This window comes from Rhincodon typus, chromosome 20 (assembly GCF_021869965.1).
Source record: "Rhincodon typus isolate 14 chromosome 20, sRhiTyp1.1, whole genome shotgun sequence".
Lineage (NCBI taxonomy): Eukaryota > Metazoa > Chordata > Chondrichthyes > Orectolobiformes > Rhincodontidae > Rhincodon > Rhincodon typus.
This window is the reverse complement of record NC_063351.1, coordinates 14,997,334-15,010,207: the sequence shown is the minus strand read 5'-3', so window position 1 is coordinate 15,010,207 and position 12,874 is coordinate 14,997,334. Positions and strand designations below refer to the sequence as shown.

General features: G+C 40.9%; 1 protein-coding gene across 1 annotated transcript in view; it reads right to left on the bottom strand.

The window, feature by feature from the left end:
• LOC109936026 (myoferlin) overlaps nucleotides 1–12,874 on the bottom strand; it is a 194,232-nt gene that overhangs the window by 143,598 nt on the left and 37,760 nt on the right. The window contains exons 4-6 of the mRNA XM_048609170.1: nucleotides 11,909–12,014; nucleotides 10,191–10,290; nucleotides 251–402 (exon numbers count right to left, since the gene is read on the bottom strand). Coding sequence (XP_048465127.1) covers nucleotides 251–402; nucleotides 10,191–10,290; nucleotides 11,909–12,014 — 358 coding nt within the window. The remainder of the gene's footprint in view (nucleotides 1–250; nucleotides 403–10,190; nucleotides 10,291–11,908; nucleotides 12,015–12,874) is intronic.

Below are 12,874 nucleotides of genomic sequence, written 5' to 3'. Positions count from 1 at the left end.
TGTTAGTGAATACTAATGCAGATGGTAGGCAATACATTGCATTTTAAGTCTTTGAGCCTCCACAATTTGAGCACTAGATTATCCAAATTATTTCTGCAAGAGAAAAGGCATTGTCTGCAGCCACCCCAATTGCTTTCCTGCAAATAAGTAACATCAAGAACAATCTAAAGTTTTGCCAACTACAATTTTCAGAGTATAAACCAGACTCAGTTTATGATTTAGCCATTTTAATGGAAAGGATGCTCTGTACCTGGAAATCCTGAGGCTTGTTTGAAAGTAATCTCTTGCTTTTCTTCTTTCGGAGTCGTTTGCTAACATGGGCTGCTGCCTGGCGTGGCGTGCTGGGAGCTCCAGGGGTTCCTCCACCATCACCTGCTTCATCTTCCGCATCCTCATCTTCATCTGTCAATGGCAGTATGTCCCATCAGAAATTTTTTTTTTTTTTTTTTTAAAATAAAAAAAAGACCATGATCAATCTGAAAAGGAAATCTACATTGCCTTGTACACTTGTGTTCAATTACATTCACTGTTCAAAGGCCATGAATTGATGGCAGTTGATCAGAAATTCATTTGGATTATCCACAGGAATTTAATGGCTCCTATTGCCTGCCACCTGTTGACCTGACTAACACTGCACAGACTGAGGGCCAAATCAGGGGCTCTGTAGGTTTGTATTATCGAGGGGTCAAGTTTTATCCATCAGCCGTGAAATGAGACCCACAAATCACTGGTGCCTTTTAAGTTTGAATATACTTAAAAAAAGTTAGCGATCTTCTTTACCTCCTTCAAGACAATGAAATTGAAAAAACCAGTATGACAGAAATATGGCAAATGTGAAGCAAGACCAGAGCCTTCAGTAGCCTTACTTCAAAATAAGACGGTATTACAAAAAGAACAAAGAACAAAGAACAAAGAACATTACAGCACAGGAACAGGCCCTTCAGCCCTCCAGCCCTCCAAGCCTGCGCCTCTCTAGATCCTGTCTAAACTTGTCACCTATTTTCCAAGGATCTGTATCCCTCTGCTCCCTGCCCATTCATGTATCTGTCTGGATAGCATCATTTAAGATGCATCATGCCCACTTCTACCACCTCCGCTGGCAACATGTTCCAGGCACCCACCACCCTCTGCGTAAAGAACTTTCCACATATATCTCCCTTAAACTATTTCCCTCGAACCTTGAAATAATTACTAGGGGTCACTGAGTCCCCCACTCTGGGAAAAAGCTTCTTGCTATCCACCCTGTCTATACCTCTCATGCTTTTGTAGATCTCAATCAGGTCCCCCCCTCAACCTCAGTCTTTCTATTGTAAATAATCCTAATCTACTCAACCTCTCTTCATAGTTAGCACCCTCCATACCAGACAACATCCTGGTGAACCTCCTCTGCACCCTCTCTGAAGCATCCATGTCCTTTTGGTATTGGCTCTTTAATTTCTGTGAAAATGAAAGACAAGGTCTCTGAATTTACTCCATGCCTTCCCGACCCTTAAATTTCCTCAGGCCACTTTTGTCCAAGCTTTTATCATCCTAAAAAAATTGTTTGGAGGTGACACAGATGTAGCTTGTACCAAGTGGATTCTGAAGCTCACCAGTTTGGGGATTCACTCAGCACCAGGAGCTGACAACCCTGCCAATTTGTTTAGAAAGACTTTAATGTGATGTGATAAGTTTGACAGCTAAATTCCATTGGTGGTATTCTCCTTCTGTCCTGAAACCAATAACATTGCCAGGGGTATAGATTACAAATCAGGAGCCCACTCAGTGTCATGCTAAGTGGCTTCATGTCTAATCTATGCAGACTTTGCTTTCATTGCTAGACCAGTTTTGCTTCTGAACATTACCTGAAAGTGCCAGGAAACTGGTGGGATTGACTTATGTCTGGTATGGTATAATGGATTAAATTAAGTGGGACGACTCTCATCCGTTACAAGGATGACAACAGAACCTCAAGTCTTTGCTCATACCAGTCTTTATGGAGCAAATGCATCCCAAGAAACATGGTGAAACAGCTGATGTTATGAAAACGTCACACAGAAGGCCGACTTGGAGTCTAGAGCTAAACAGCATAGATACAGATCCTCCAGCCCAACCTGTCCATGCTGTCCAGACATCCCAATCTGACCTAGTCCCATTTGCCAGCATTTGGCCCATATCCCTCAACCCTTCCTATGCATATACCCATCCAGGTGCCTTTTAAATATTGACGTTTAAGCTGTGTCAATTCAATCCTATTGGAACCAGTCAAGAAAGACGTGACCAATCTCAAGCCTTTCAGTATTGAAGATCTACACTGGTCCCTTCACGGAACTTTAATAACCAGGTACTTCAACACCTTCATGCCGTCACTGTTACACATCCCTATGCAGTACAACCTCAGATTGATTCATCTATACACCCAGAATGGGTCAGTACCACATGGTTCTTTAATTGACACAATGTTGAGAAGCACATGTCAATGATGGTTATGACAAACACAGCCAGCCCAGAAAGGAAAATTAAGTACCATGAGCTAGCTGTGGTTTCAGTTTAGTCTAAAGGGACACATTAAGGTGGAGTCAAAATTTTCTACAGAATCTAGCTTGGCCTTAAACAGCTCGCATTTAATCTAATTAGCATTATCAATTATAGTTTTTAGCTTCTAAACCAAAGATGGTGCTCATCTAGACAACGAATGTGGGAGAAACAAGTTAAATTCATGAGGCATTAGTACCAGTACTGGAAAAAGAGGAAGCCATTCCCTTCAATGGGCAAGCTCCACCTACATTATGCTGGGACTAGAGTGTTGGCAAATCACAATCCGTTGTTTGTGGATAGGGCTTTAAACTAAAGAGTGGAGGGAGGGAGTTCAGTTGCATGGACAAAGTTTAGGAGGTGCAAAGGCTCAGAAGAGGTTATTAGCCTTTCCAGGCAAAGTAATAGGACAAAGTATGGAAAGAGTCAGGAATCAAACTTCAGACAGCAGATGGAGGGCAATCAATGCAGGACTGAGGGTGTTGTACTTAAATGCATGCAGTATACAAATCAAGGGCAATGAGCTTGTAGCACAGATTGAAATTGTCAGGTACAACGTTGGCTGCAAGGGGATCAGGGCCGGGAACTAAATATCCAAGAATACTTCTCCTATCAAAAAAGGACAGGCAGATGGGCAAAGGGGACAGGATTACCTTGTCAGTAAGACATGAAATTAAATTGATAAGAAATGATATAGTCAGTAGAATCTGTGTAACATTGACCAACCACAAGGAAGAGAGATACCCTCATGGACATTACGTACAGACCTCCCAGCAGTAGTCAGGATGTGGGAAAGAAAATTCAGGAGATAGACTCGGCACGTAATAGTGCCTTTCTTACAATAATCGTGGGGACTTCAATATGCAGGTTGTCAGCAGATCACAAAAAGGAATTCATGTAATGTCTACAAGATAGTTTTTTTGAAGCAGTTTGTAGTCCAGCCCACTAGGGAACAGGCAATTCTCAATTTGGTGATGCATAGCGAGTCAGACCTGACTAGGGAGCTTAAGGCAAAGGAACCCTGACGGGACAGTGACCATAATACGATTGAATTTGCCCTGTAGATGGAGGGAGAGAAACTGGAAACAGATGCAACTTTGTTACAAAAATTGGTTAAAAAGGTAACTATAAAGCCTACAGGGAGAAGCTAGCCAGAGCTGATTGGAAGGGGAGCCTCGCAGGCACAGCAGAAATTAATCCCAAGGAAGATGGCATCTTCAAGGCAAGTTGGAGGCAACCATGGCTGACAAGGGAAGTCAGGGACAGCGTAAAAAGTAAAAAAAAAAATGTACAATGTGGTGAAGATTAATGGCAAGCCAGAGGATTGGAAAGCCCTTAACCAAAGTAAGAAAAAAAAAGGACTAATGGGTGAGAAGATGAAATGAGTGCAAGCTCGTGATTAACATAAGATTGCAAGAGTTTTTTAAATATGTAAAAAGTTGAGGGGCAAAAGCAAATTTGCACCATTGGAAAGGTGAGGCTGGAGAAGTAACAATGGCAAACAAAAAAATGGCAGAGGAATTGAACAGATACTCTGCAGTTTACACAGCGGAGGAATCAAGGCCATACAAGAACATCAAGTCAGGAGTCAGGTTAACGTAGTGGCCAACACCAACGAGGTGGTGTTGGGGAATATGAAAGTGGATAAATCTCCCAGAGCAGATGGACTACAGCCCAGGAGTTCTGAAGGAGATAGTGGAAGAGATTGTAGGGGCATTGGTGATCTTTCAGGAATCACTGGAATCAGAGAGAGAGTCCCAAAAGGACTGGAAAATGGCTAATATAACACCACTGTTTAAGGAGGAAGGAGGCAGAAGGCAGGAAAACTTTAGGCCAGTTAATTTGACCTCAGTTGTTGGCAAAATTTTTTAAAGAGTCCATTTTAAGGATGAGATTGCGGAGTATTTGGAAAAGCATTGTAAAATGAGGTTTAGTCAGCACAGCTTTGTGAAGGGGAGGTCATGCCTGACAAATCTGCTAGAATTCAGAGGAAGTAATGAACAAAGTTAGACAAAAGAAGAACCAGTGGAAATGAGCTGTTTGGATTTCCAAAAAGCCAGTGGTGTTGCACAGGGGGCTACTAAAGATGATTGCTCATGGTGTTAGGGGCAAGGTATGGCATGGATCAAGGATTGGCTGACTGGCAGAAGGCAGAGTGAGTAGGGATTATTTTTCAGGATGGCAGCTGATGACTAGTGAAGCTCTGCAGCAGTCCAGGCTGGGACTATAACTATTTACGTCAGCTTCAGTGATCTGGATGAAGGAACTGATGGCCTTGCTGCTAAGTTTGCAGATGACAAAGATAGGTGGAGATACAGCTAGTGCTGAGGAAGCAGTGAGGATGCAGAAGGACTTGGACAGGCTAACAGAGAATGGGCAAAGAAGGGACAGATGGAATACAATGTGGGAGCAAGTGTGAGGTCATGCACTTTGTTATTAACAGAGGTGCAGACTATTTTCTAAATTGGGAAAAGGCTTTGGAAATCTGAAGCACAAAAAGGCACTTGGGAGCCTGGTTCAGTATTGTCAAGCTTAAAAGGCAGGTTCAGTTGGCAGTTAGGAAAACAAATGTAACATTAGCATTAAATTCAAGAGCAAAGATGTACTGTTGAGGCTGTATAGGGCTTTGATAGACCACATTTGGAATATTGAGAGCAACTTTAGCTCTAGTATTGAAGCAAGGATTTTTTTTGGGCACGGGGTGTTCCAGAGGGAGTTTACAAAGGATGATCCCACACAGATTAAAGGCTTGTCATACTAAGAGCAGTTAAGGACTCTGGGTTTGTACTCTATGGAGATTACAAAATTTAAGGGTGGATCTTATTCAAAGCTTCAAATACTGAGAGATCTGGATAGAATGGAGGTGAATGTTTCTGCTGAGAGAGAGATTAGGACCCAAGGACAGCCTTAGAATGAAAGGAGGACCTTTTAGAAGAGGGAGGAGGAAGAATTTCTTCAGCCAGAGGGTGTTGAATCTATGGAACTCATTGCTGCAAAAGGGCTACAGAGACTAAGTTATTGGGTATATTTAAAGACAGATCAGTTCTTGATTAAGTAAGGGGATCAACGATTAGGTGGAGAAGGCAAGAGAATGGATTTGAGAAATCCAAAGTCAGCCAGGATCTAATGGCAGAGCAGATTGGACAGGCTGAATGGCCTAAATCTACTCCTAAGTCTTATAGTCTTAACAGGGAAAGAAGCAGAACACTTAAAAGCTTTGAACTAGAAAGACAAAAAAGTGTCACAGTAAGCATCATATGCTGTCTCATTCCCCAGAAATGTAGAGCTGAAACTAAAGCCGGATATAGAATTTACCAGCAGCAAGTTTTGCCTCCAGCAATATTTCATCAGATCAATGCAGCCGATTCACAAACACCGCTACATCTCAAACAATACGATGTTAAAATGTCAAATCAGTTGACAAACAGTAATGGACAGTCAACCCAGAATTATATGGAGCTGTTCATTTGGCAGTGAAAACCATTAAATAATTGGAGCATTAAGAATGCCAATTGTGCCAACAGCCTGGTCATACTCTACTTATGATAGATGTAAAAATACTCAAAGGAAAGCTTTAGCCAAAAAAGATTCTTGGAATTAGAGATCGTATTCAAAGAGTGACAGAAAAAGCAATAATTTGCATGTCAGGAGAGCTTGGCGTTTTAGTAACAGATACATCCAGAGAGTGCCTGTAATGTTGCTTTCCAGAGTAGCAGCACTATTCCACAACGCACACAAGTTGCTTCCTTCAATCCACAAAAACTCATCCTGATCAGAGAATGACAAGCCAATTCAACTAATACTGTACCATGATGACTGTGATCCAATAAACCAAAACAGTACTGTAAGGTGGGACTATGAAAGTGAAATAAAAACTGAATGCCAACAAGTTTATTTAGCATAATGGTATCCAATAAGGCTATGGGGCTTTTTTAGTTCAGTTCTCCACTGCACCCTTTCTAATAATCCTACTCCATGTACATTGTCCAATTGAGTTGTAAGATTCAATGATCTACATTTTCCATGATGGACTGAGTTTGCACCGTGGTTAAATTCTGGAAGAAGTTGGCAACCTGGTCTCAAATCTGGTATTACTCATTTGTGTGAGGATGAGATTGGCTTTGGTCATTAACTCAAGCATGTGGAAATTCCTAGAGGGAAGTGACCATTTAACCAGCCAGCTGCCCTCATTGAAATCTAGCTTGGAGGAGTCGTCCCTGAACACATTGCCTTTACTGGGCATTGCATTTAAGTTGATGAAATAGGAAACATGGGTAATTTAGTGGCGGTGGATAATAGCTGGAAAGAGTGCTGCAGATGATTTGAGTGGGAAGAAAGCTGTTGAATTTTTTTTTTTGAAACAAACTAGCCCCTGGAGTGTGGAGATTAGCACAATTGAGAACTGGTCTGTTCAGTGCTTTCCTTTTGGTATCCAAGTTACCCCTATGGTGAAGTGTGAAGAAAATACTGCCAAAGGCATCAGGGAACTCCGAAATTTTTCAAAAATCAGAAAAAGAGTGGTTAGTTTGGGCTGTCTGTTCACAAGCCCTTATAGGAAGTGGTTGGCATTTGGGATTTTCCCCAATTGCCTGGTCTGACTCCCAATCCAGCTTCCACCTCCCACCAGACCAAAAATATTTTAAAGTTCTCGGATTTCCCCTGCCCCTGCATATCCAAACTGGTAGTGAGCATTGGGGCCAATTTTACTCCAGTTGCTCTTTCTCTGCAGAGGATTCAGTCGCAGTTGAAGGCAAGAATTAACTACTTGTGTTTTTTTTGGACTATCAATAAGTAAAAGTCAAAATAGTTGAACAAGACAACTTGTTCCTTTTTGACAGAGGAAATGACTGGTTCTGTGATGGCTGGAATTAGGAGCCGACTGTGTAGGAGAGTGGTGTGAGGATGGCCAAGGTTTCCTCACTGCTTTACACTTTCCTGTTTCAATGAATAAACTGGTCATTTGAACAACACTCTGGTTTCTTCCTACTCTTCACTGACTGCTAGAGTGGGATAAAGTACACACTGTGTTCCATGCATTCTGGCAATTGGAGAACAGAAGTACGGTGCAACACAGACTTCCCATTGAAGGCCTTAAGGCTAAAATTGTCAAGTTGTGCAAGAACACTGGGTGTGAATGTGGTTTTTATTAACAGGCACAGGCTAGTGACACTATTCTTGGGAGCGAGGCACAGCTGAACTTTTTTTGCGGGGGTGGCATTGGTGGTATGCTTCCATTCAAGTCTAAGCTGATGTCTGTTTAATAGGTGGTGAGAAGCCAGCTAAGGTAAACTAGACAGTAAATACATAACACTTTACCTGGCAAATCATTAAAATATATGTGTTTTGCTTTGGCATTAACACATTTGTTTGAGAAGAGACAGCACATGATAAAACAGCTCTGTGGAAACCAGGATATCAATCTGCATCATTGTTTATATACTGTGTGAAGTTTGGCTCAGATTACAATTCCTATGTGACTAAAATCATGTGAAATTGCAAAGTCACTAGATTCTCAAATGCTTCAGTTTATAGTGCCAAGTTAGACTATAAGCTACCTGGAATGCACACACAAGAGAAATAAAACCATACATTCTGCGGTTAGATTGTCTGCCTGCCATTGTGAGATCCTGTCCTGCTTGCCGGTTAACTAATTTGCAGAATATAGTGTTACTCACTTCAGTCAAGCAAGTGTTTCCAGAATTAGTTCATTACAGTATAGAAATCAAAGGCGGTGAAAAAAATAGACTGTCCCAAATCGCTGCTTCCTGCCCATCGGCCAACTCTCTATCTACACCAATATGCTACCTCCAACACCATCAGCTCTGACTTTGGATTTAGCCTTTTGCCAGGTACTTAGTGAAAAGCTTTCTGGTAGTCCAAATAGAACATAGCTTTTGGTTCCTGCTCACTCAAGACTACAAAACAAAAAATTACTACAATTAGTCAGACAATTTCCCAGAAAATTAGTCACTTTCATCAAGCTATGCTGACACTGCTCAATTTAGAATCAATTTTGAAAATGATCTATGTTTTTCCAACAACAGATGCTAGGCTAATCAGCCTAAAGCTACCCACTTTTTGCCTCCTTTCTAAATAGTGATGTCAGTTTTCCAGTCCTCTAATTTTCCTAAAATCCTTGGGTTTTGGATAAGTACCAACCCACGCATTTCTGTAGCTACTTCTTTTAGGATCCTCAGATACAAGCCATCAAGGCCAGGGGACTTATCTGCCTTTTGTATCAAACTAATGAGACTACTTCTCTAGCAATGGTACTCAATTCCTCTCCACTAAACAGACGCAAAATATTTAACTCTGCCATTTCCTCGTTTCCCATAATTATCTCCCCAGATTTATTTATTAAAGGGGGCCTATGTTCACTTGGACCCCTCTTCCTTTTTCTTTCAATGGTAGATGTTAACCTTGTCTATATCTCAGGGATCAGAATCCATTTTCCTAGCCTGCAAGCTGATCAGTTTGGTCACAATCTTTTCTGATGTGGGATCAAATTTTTTTGGTTGTATATTTGTTCGTGGGTCAGATTTTGATGTCCGAGGACAATTAAAACTCCTGGGTCTTTTTCCAATTCAGTTCTTCACTATTTCAGCACCATTCAAGGAGCACTTTTCTTCAATTCCAATAGCTCGCACTTGAACATTTAATTTCTCTTCCAAAAATACTGCTTTTCTGACTCCCAAGTTAAACTGGTTTCTCATTCTAACGCTCCTAACAGATGGTGTCAAACATAACATGTATTGAATTTGATCAGAGCTCAAGAACACACACGCGTACACACAGTGGGTCCAACATCAAGTCCTGGGGCACCCCATTCATTCATTTCCCCCCCACCCACTTATGATTGAGATCTTCTATTCAGCTATGCTTTGTTTAATTTAGTCCCAAAATTTATCCCAAATCAGAGCTTTTGAGTTCAACTCAAGCCTATAAGAGCAGTCCAACTCGGCTTCCAGTACATATTTATACCCCCCACCCTAAGTGGGTAGTGTGGCATGAGGGAGCTCTTTTGGGGAGAACTTGCTGATTGATGACTATGGATTGTCAGTTGTTTTAAAAGCACGGAATTGAGATTTGACTCAAGATCTGCAACTCCCAGGTCAGTTTCAGTCCCTTTTGAATGTAGGTGCAACAACCTCAGCCTATCCTTGACAATATCTGGTGACTCCCTCTGAATGGTCAGTCCTGACATCTCCAGCCATTGTGTATAAAACGTAGTGTAACAGACAATTAGCCAATCCTTAATCCACCTACATACGATACAAACAAAAACACTTATCCTACTGGCACAAACAATTAATCTACAGAAAGATAATTTAGACAAAGTTAAGTGGAATGGAAAACCAGCTGACCTTAAAAAAGCAACAAGTGACTTCAAAAAGTCGATGAGAACAGAAGCACTTAACCAGTCCCACATTTAAATACAAGCTTGTTACCTAACTCAAGTTAAACTCTATCTGCACCTTATTAGCCTAAATTTGGAACTTCTTTGCATCAAAATTGCAGTTAGACACATTGCACATCAATGTGCAAGTATATACTGGCCTTCCAGTTCCTTTGAAGTTCAGAGTACTATTGCCTTGGTGCATACACACCAAGTGATAAACCATACCACCTTAGGTGGGTAATAACCTGATTAGTATTAATAATCAATGAGGACTCACTCCCTTCAGCATCCTGATCACCAGAGCTTCCAAGGTTGGATGGGTCAGGTGGCACAGCTCCAGCAGGTGGTTCATAAGTTGCCATGAGATTTATTGTCCCCTGGAAAAAAAAAAGCATTTTTTTCCCCAAAGTGAAAACTACATTCTTGAACCAAAAATGTTCAAAGTTCTTCAAGTAAAATCCCGCGTTGGATGGTCCGCAGCTGAACAAAGCATTTCAGAAGTGGTCAAACTTGGCTTTGTACAATTGCAGCTTAACTTCCACCCCTTCAATAACCTTTAAAAAAGTGACTTTGTATTTGTCCACTATTTAGTGATTTATGCATGTGGACACAGATTTTTACATTTCTAGTTGAGCACAATTTAGAAAGCATATTCTAATCTACCATAGCCCAAAACAGATGACCCCTCATGTGCTCAGTATTGAGCACATCTACTATTAACAAGAGCGCCATTGGCCCAAAAATTCAAAGTTAGCTTAAAATACATCATGATGAAGGCTTTGATCGCACAATGCTCAGAAATTCCACAGCGATTCCAATAGTATTTCAACTGTGGCACAAGACAAGACAAGACACGACACGTAAAAAGTGATGAAAGTTATTTAGGTAGGCATTGGTTGCTCAACTTAAAAAGGTGGATACACCCTGATGTAATATCTGCAAACCTCATCTGTTTGTTAAAAACTTGTCCATTACAGATTCCAAACTGTAATGGCCTGAATGTTCTGAAATAGGCAAAAGTATGAAATGCGGAACTTTAACATTTCATTATTTTATGTGCAACACTTCACCCTGATGCAGTGCAGCTTTGAATGGATTCTGTTGCAATATTGTATATTACAACTATGCTCAAATAGGTTGTGCAGCACAAATTTACACAATTAAAGTGTTGGTAGCAGCATGTGTGGGCTGTTTTTAAATTTCCACTTCTGGTGAATGAATCACATGGTTGCATTTTTGTTGCACTCATTAAATTATCCTGTTATCAGGGTGGTTCCATGAACTAGCAACCTGTGCGGCATTCACAAAACGCCCGGCATTCACAACCTTAAAAACAAATTCTGATTTGTATAAAAGCAAGCGTGGGATGAACTTACACACTAAAATCAAAACAAGAACCATACAGCATCTTTAGCCGGAATGCTTTGCTGCGTCTATCACTATACTTATCAACCCAAAGATTGGAGAGTGTCTTAATACAAGCATAGACAGACCAATAGACAACTAAGATGTTAAAATACACTAGTTTCATGAAACACTGTTTCCATGACAAAGCTGAAGAATAACTGAGTTCAAAAAGAGACCATAATTAAACATTTCAGATAAAAAATGAAGGAGCAGATTTCTATAAATGTAGAGGGGTCTAAACAGTCAACTTAATATTCCTCTAAGGTCTATGCTGATGTCCTAGGACAATATTCTATAGTGAAACATGCTGCCACTACAGCTAGAGTGCTTGATGATATCAGGTGCAGATCTGAAGCCTTGAAGTGCATTAAAAATTTATTTTCCTGATGACAAGTCCAAATTTGTGCTTGTAAAATGTAACATCTATTGACATGGTGTGCATACAGGCTTTGGCAGTGGGTCTTGGCCATTTTCTTTTTACAAAAAGAGAAAACTGCTCACTCCACTGGAATGTTGAGCAAAAAAAACAAAAAAGTGCTGGGATTGGGTAGGGACTAAATTGATTGTGACAGGTTTACATTTACTTACCCCAGTTGGCTGCTTCTTTTCAGTGAGCAATGCAACATTTTTGAAAGGTAATGTCTTTTGGCCACTTGCAAGGTCTTTCAAGGAAATCGTTGCAGAACCAATAAACCTAAAATAAGATCACAAAAATGTAGAGATAACAAGGTTTAGAGCTGGATGAACACAGCAGGCCATGAAGCATCAGAGGAGCAGGAAAGCTGATGCATATGCTATTAAACCTTGGCATATACCAGAAATCAAAAAACAGAGACATAACTTCACCATCTTGTGCAAAGTCTTTGCACAAGTCATTTCTTTCAAATAAAGTTACACCTGGGATGTGGTGCTGCTGTTATTTATTGCACATCCCTAATTGCCCACAGGAGGTATCAGTGAAGGTGCCATTTTCCTGAATGGCTGCTGACTATATAGGGAAAAGAGTGAACCACAATGCTGTTACTACAAAAAAAAAGTACTGGAATTCAGACACAGGAATGTAAATACATTTCTAAGTTAGATTGAGAGAGACTCAGGAAACTTTCAGACAAAAAGAAAGAGAGAGTCCCTTGTGCCTGCTACCCTTAAACTTCCGGGTGAGGATGGTGTGGGTTCATAGAAAAAAATGTGGGCAAACAAACCATGGAAAGTTGCGACAGTGCAGCCTGTAGATGGTACACACTGCTGCTAGCATGGACCAATGGTGGAAGAGTGAAATGTTGAAAGGTGGCAGACAGAGTGCCTTTTTTCTAGATTGTGTTGAACTTCGTGTTGATAAATCTGTACCTGATTAGGTAAGTGGCAAATATTTCTTCATAGCCCTGACTCGTGATTTGGTGGACAAAAGACTTTGGGAAGTTATTTTCCAGACAATTCCCAGCTGCTGACCTCTTTGTTGTCTGTGTGCATCCAATCCAGTTTCTAGTCAATGATGACCCCCAGGATGTTGATAATGGGGAACTTCGACAGACATCTGGGGGGGGGGGGGGGGGG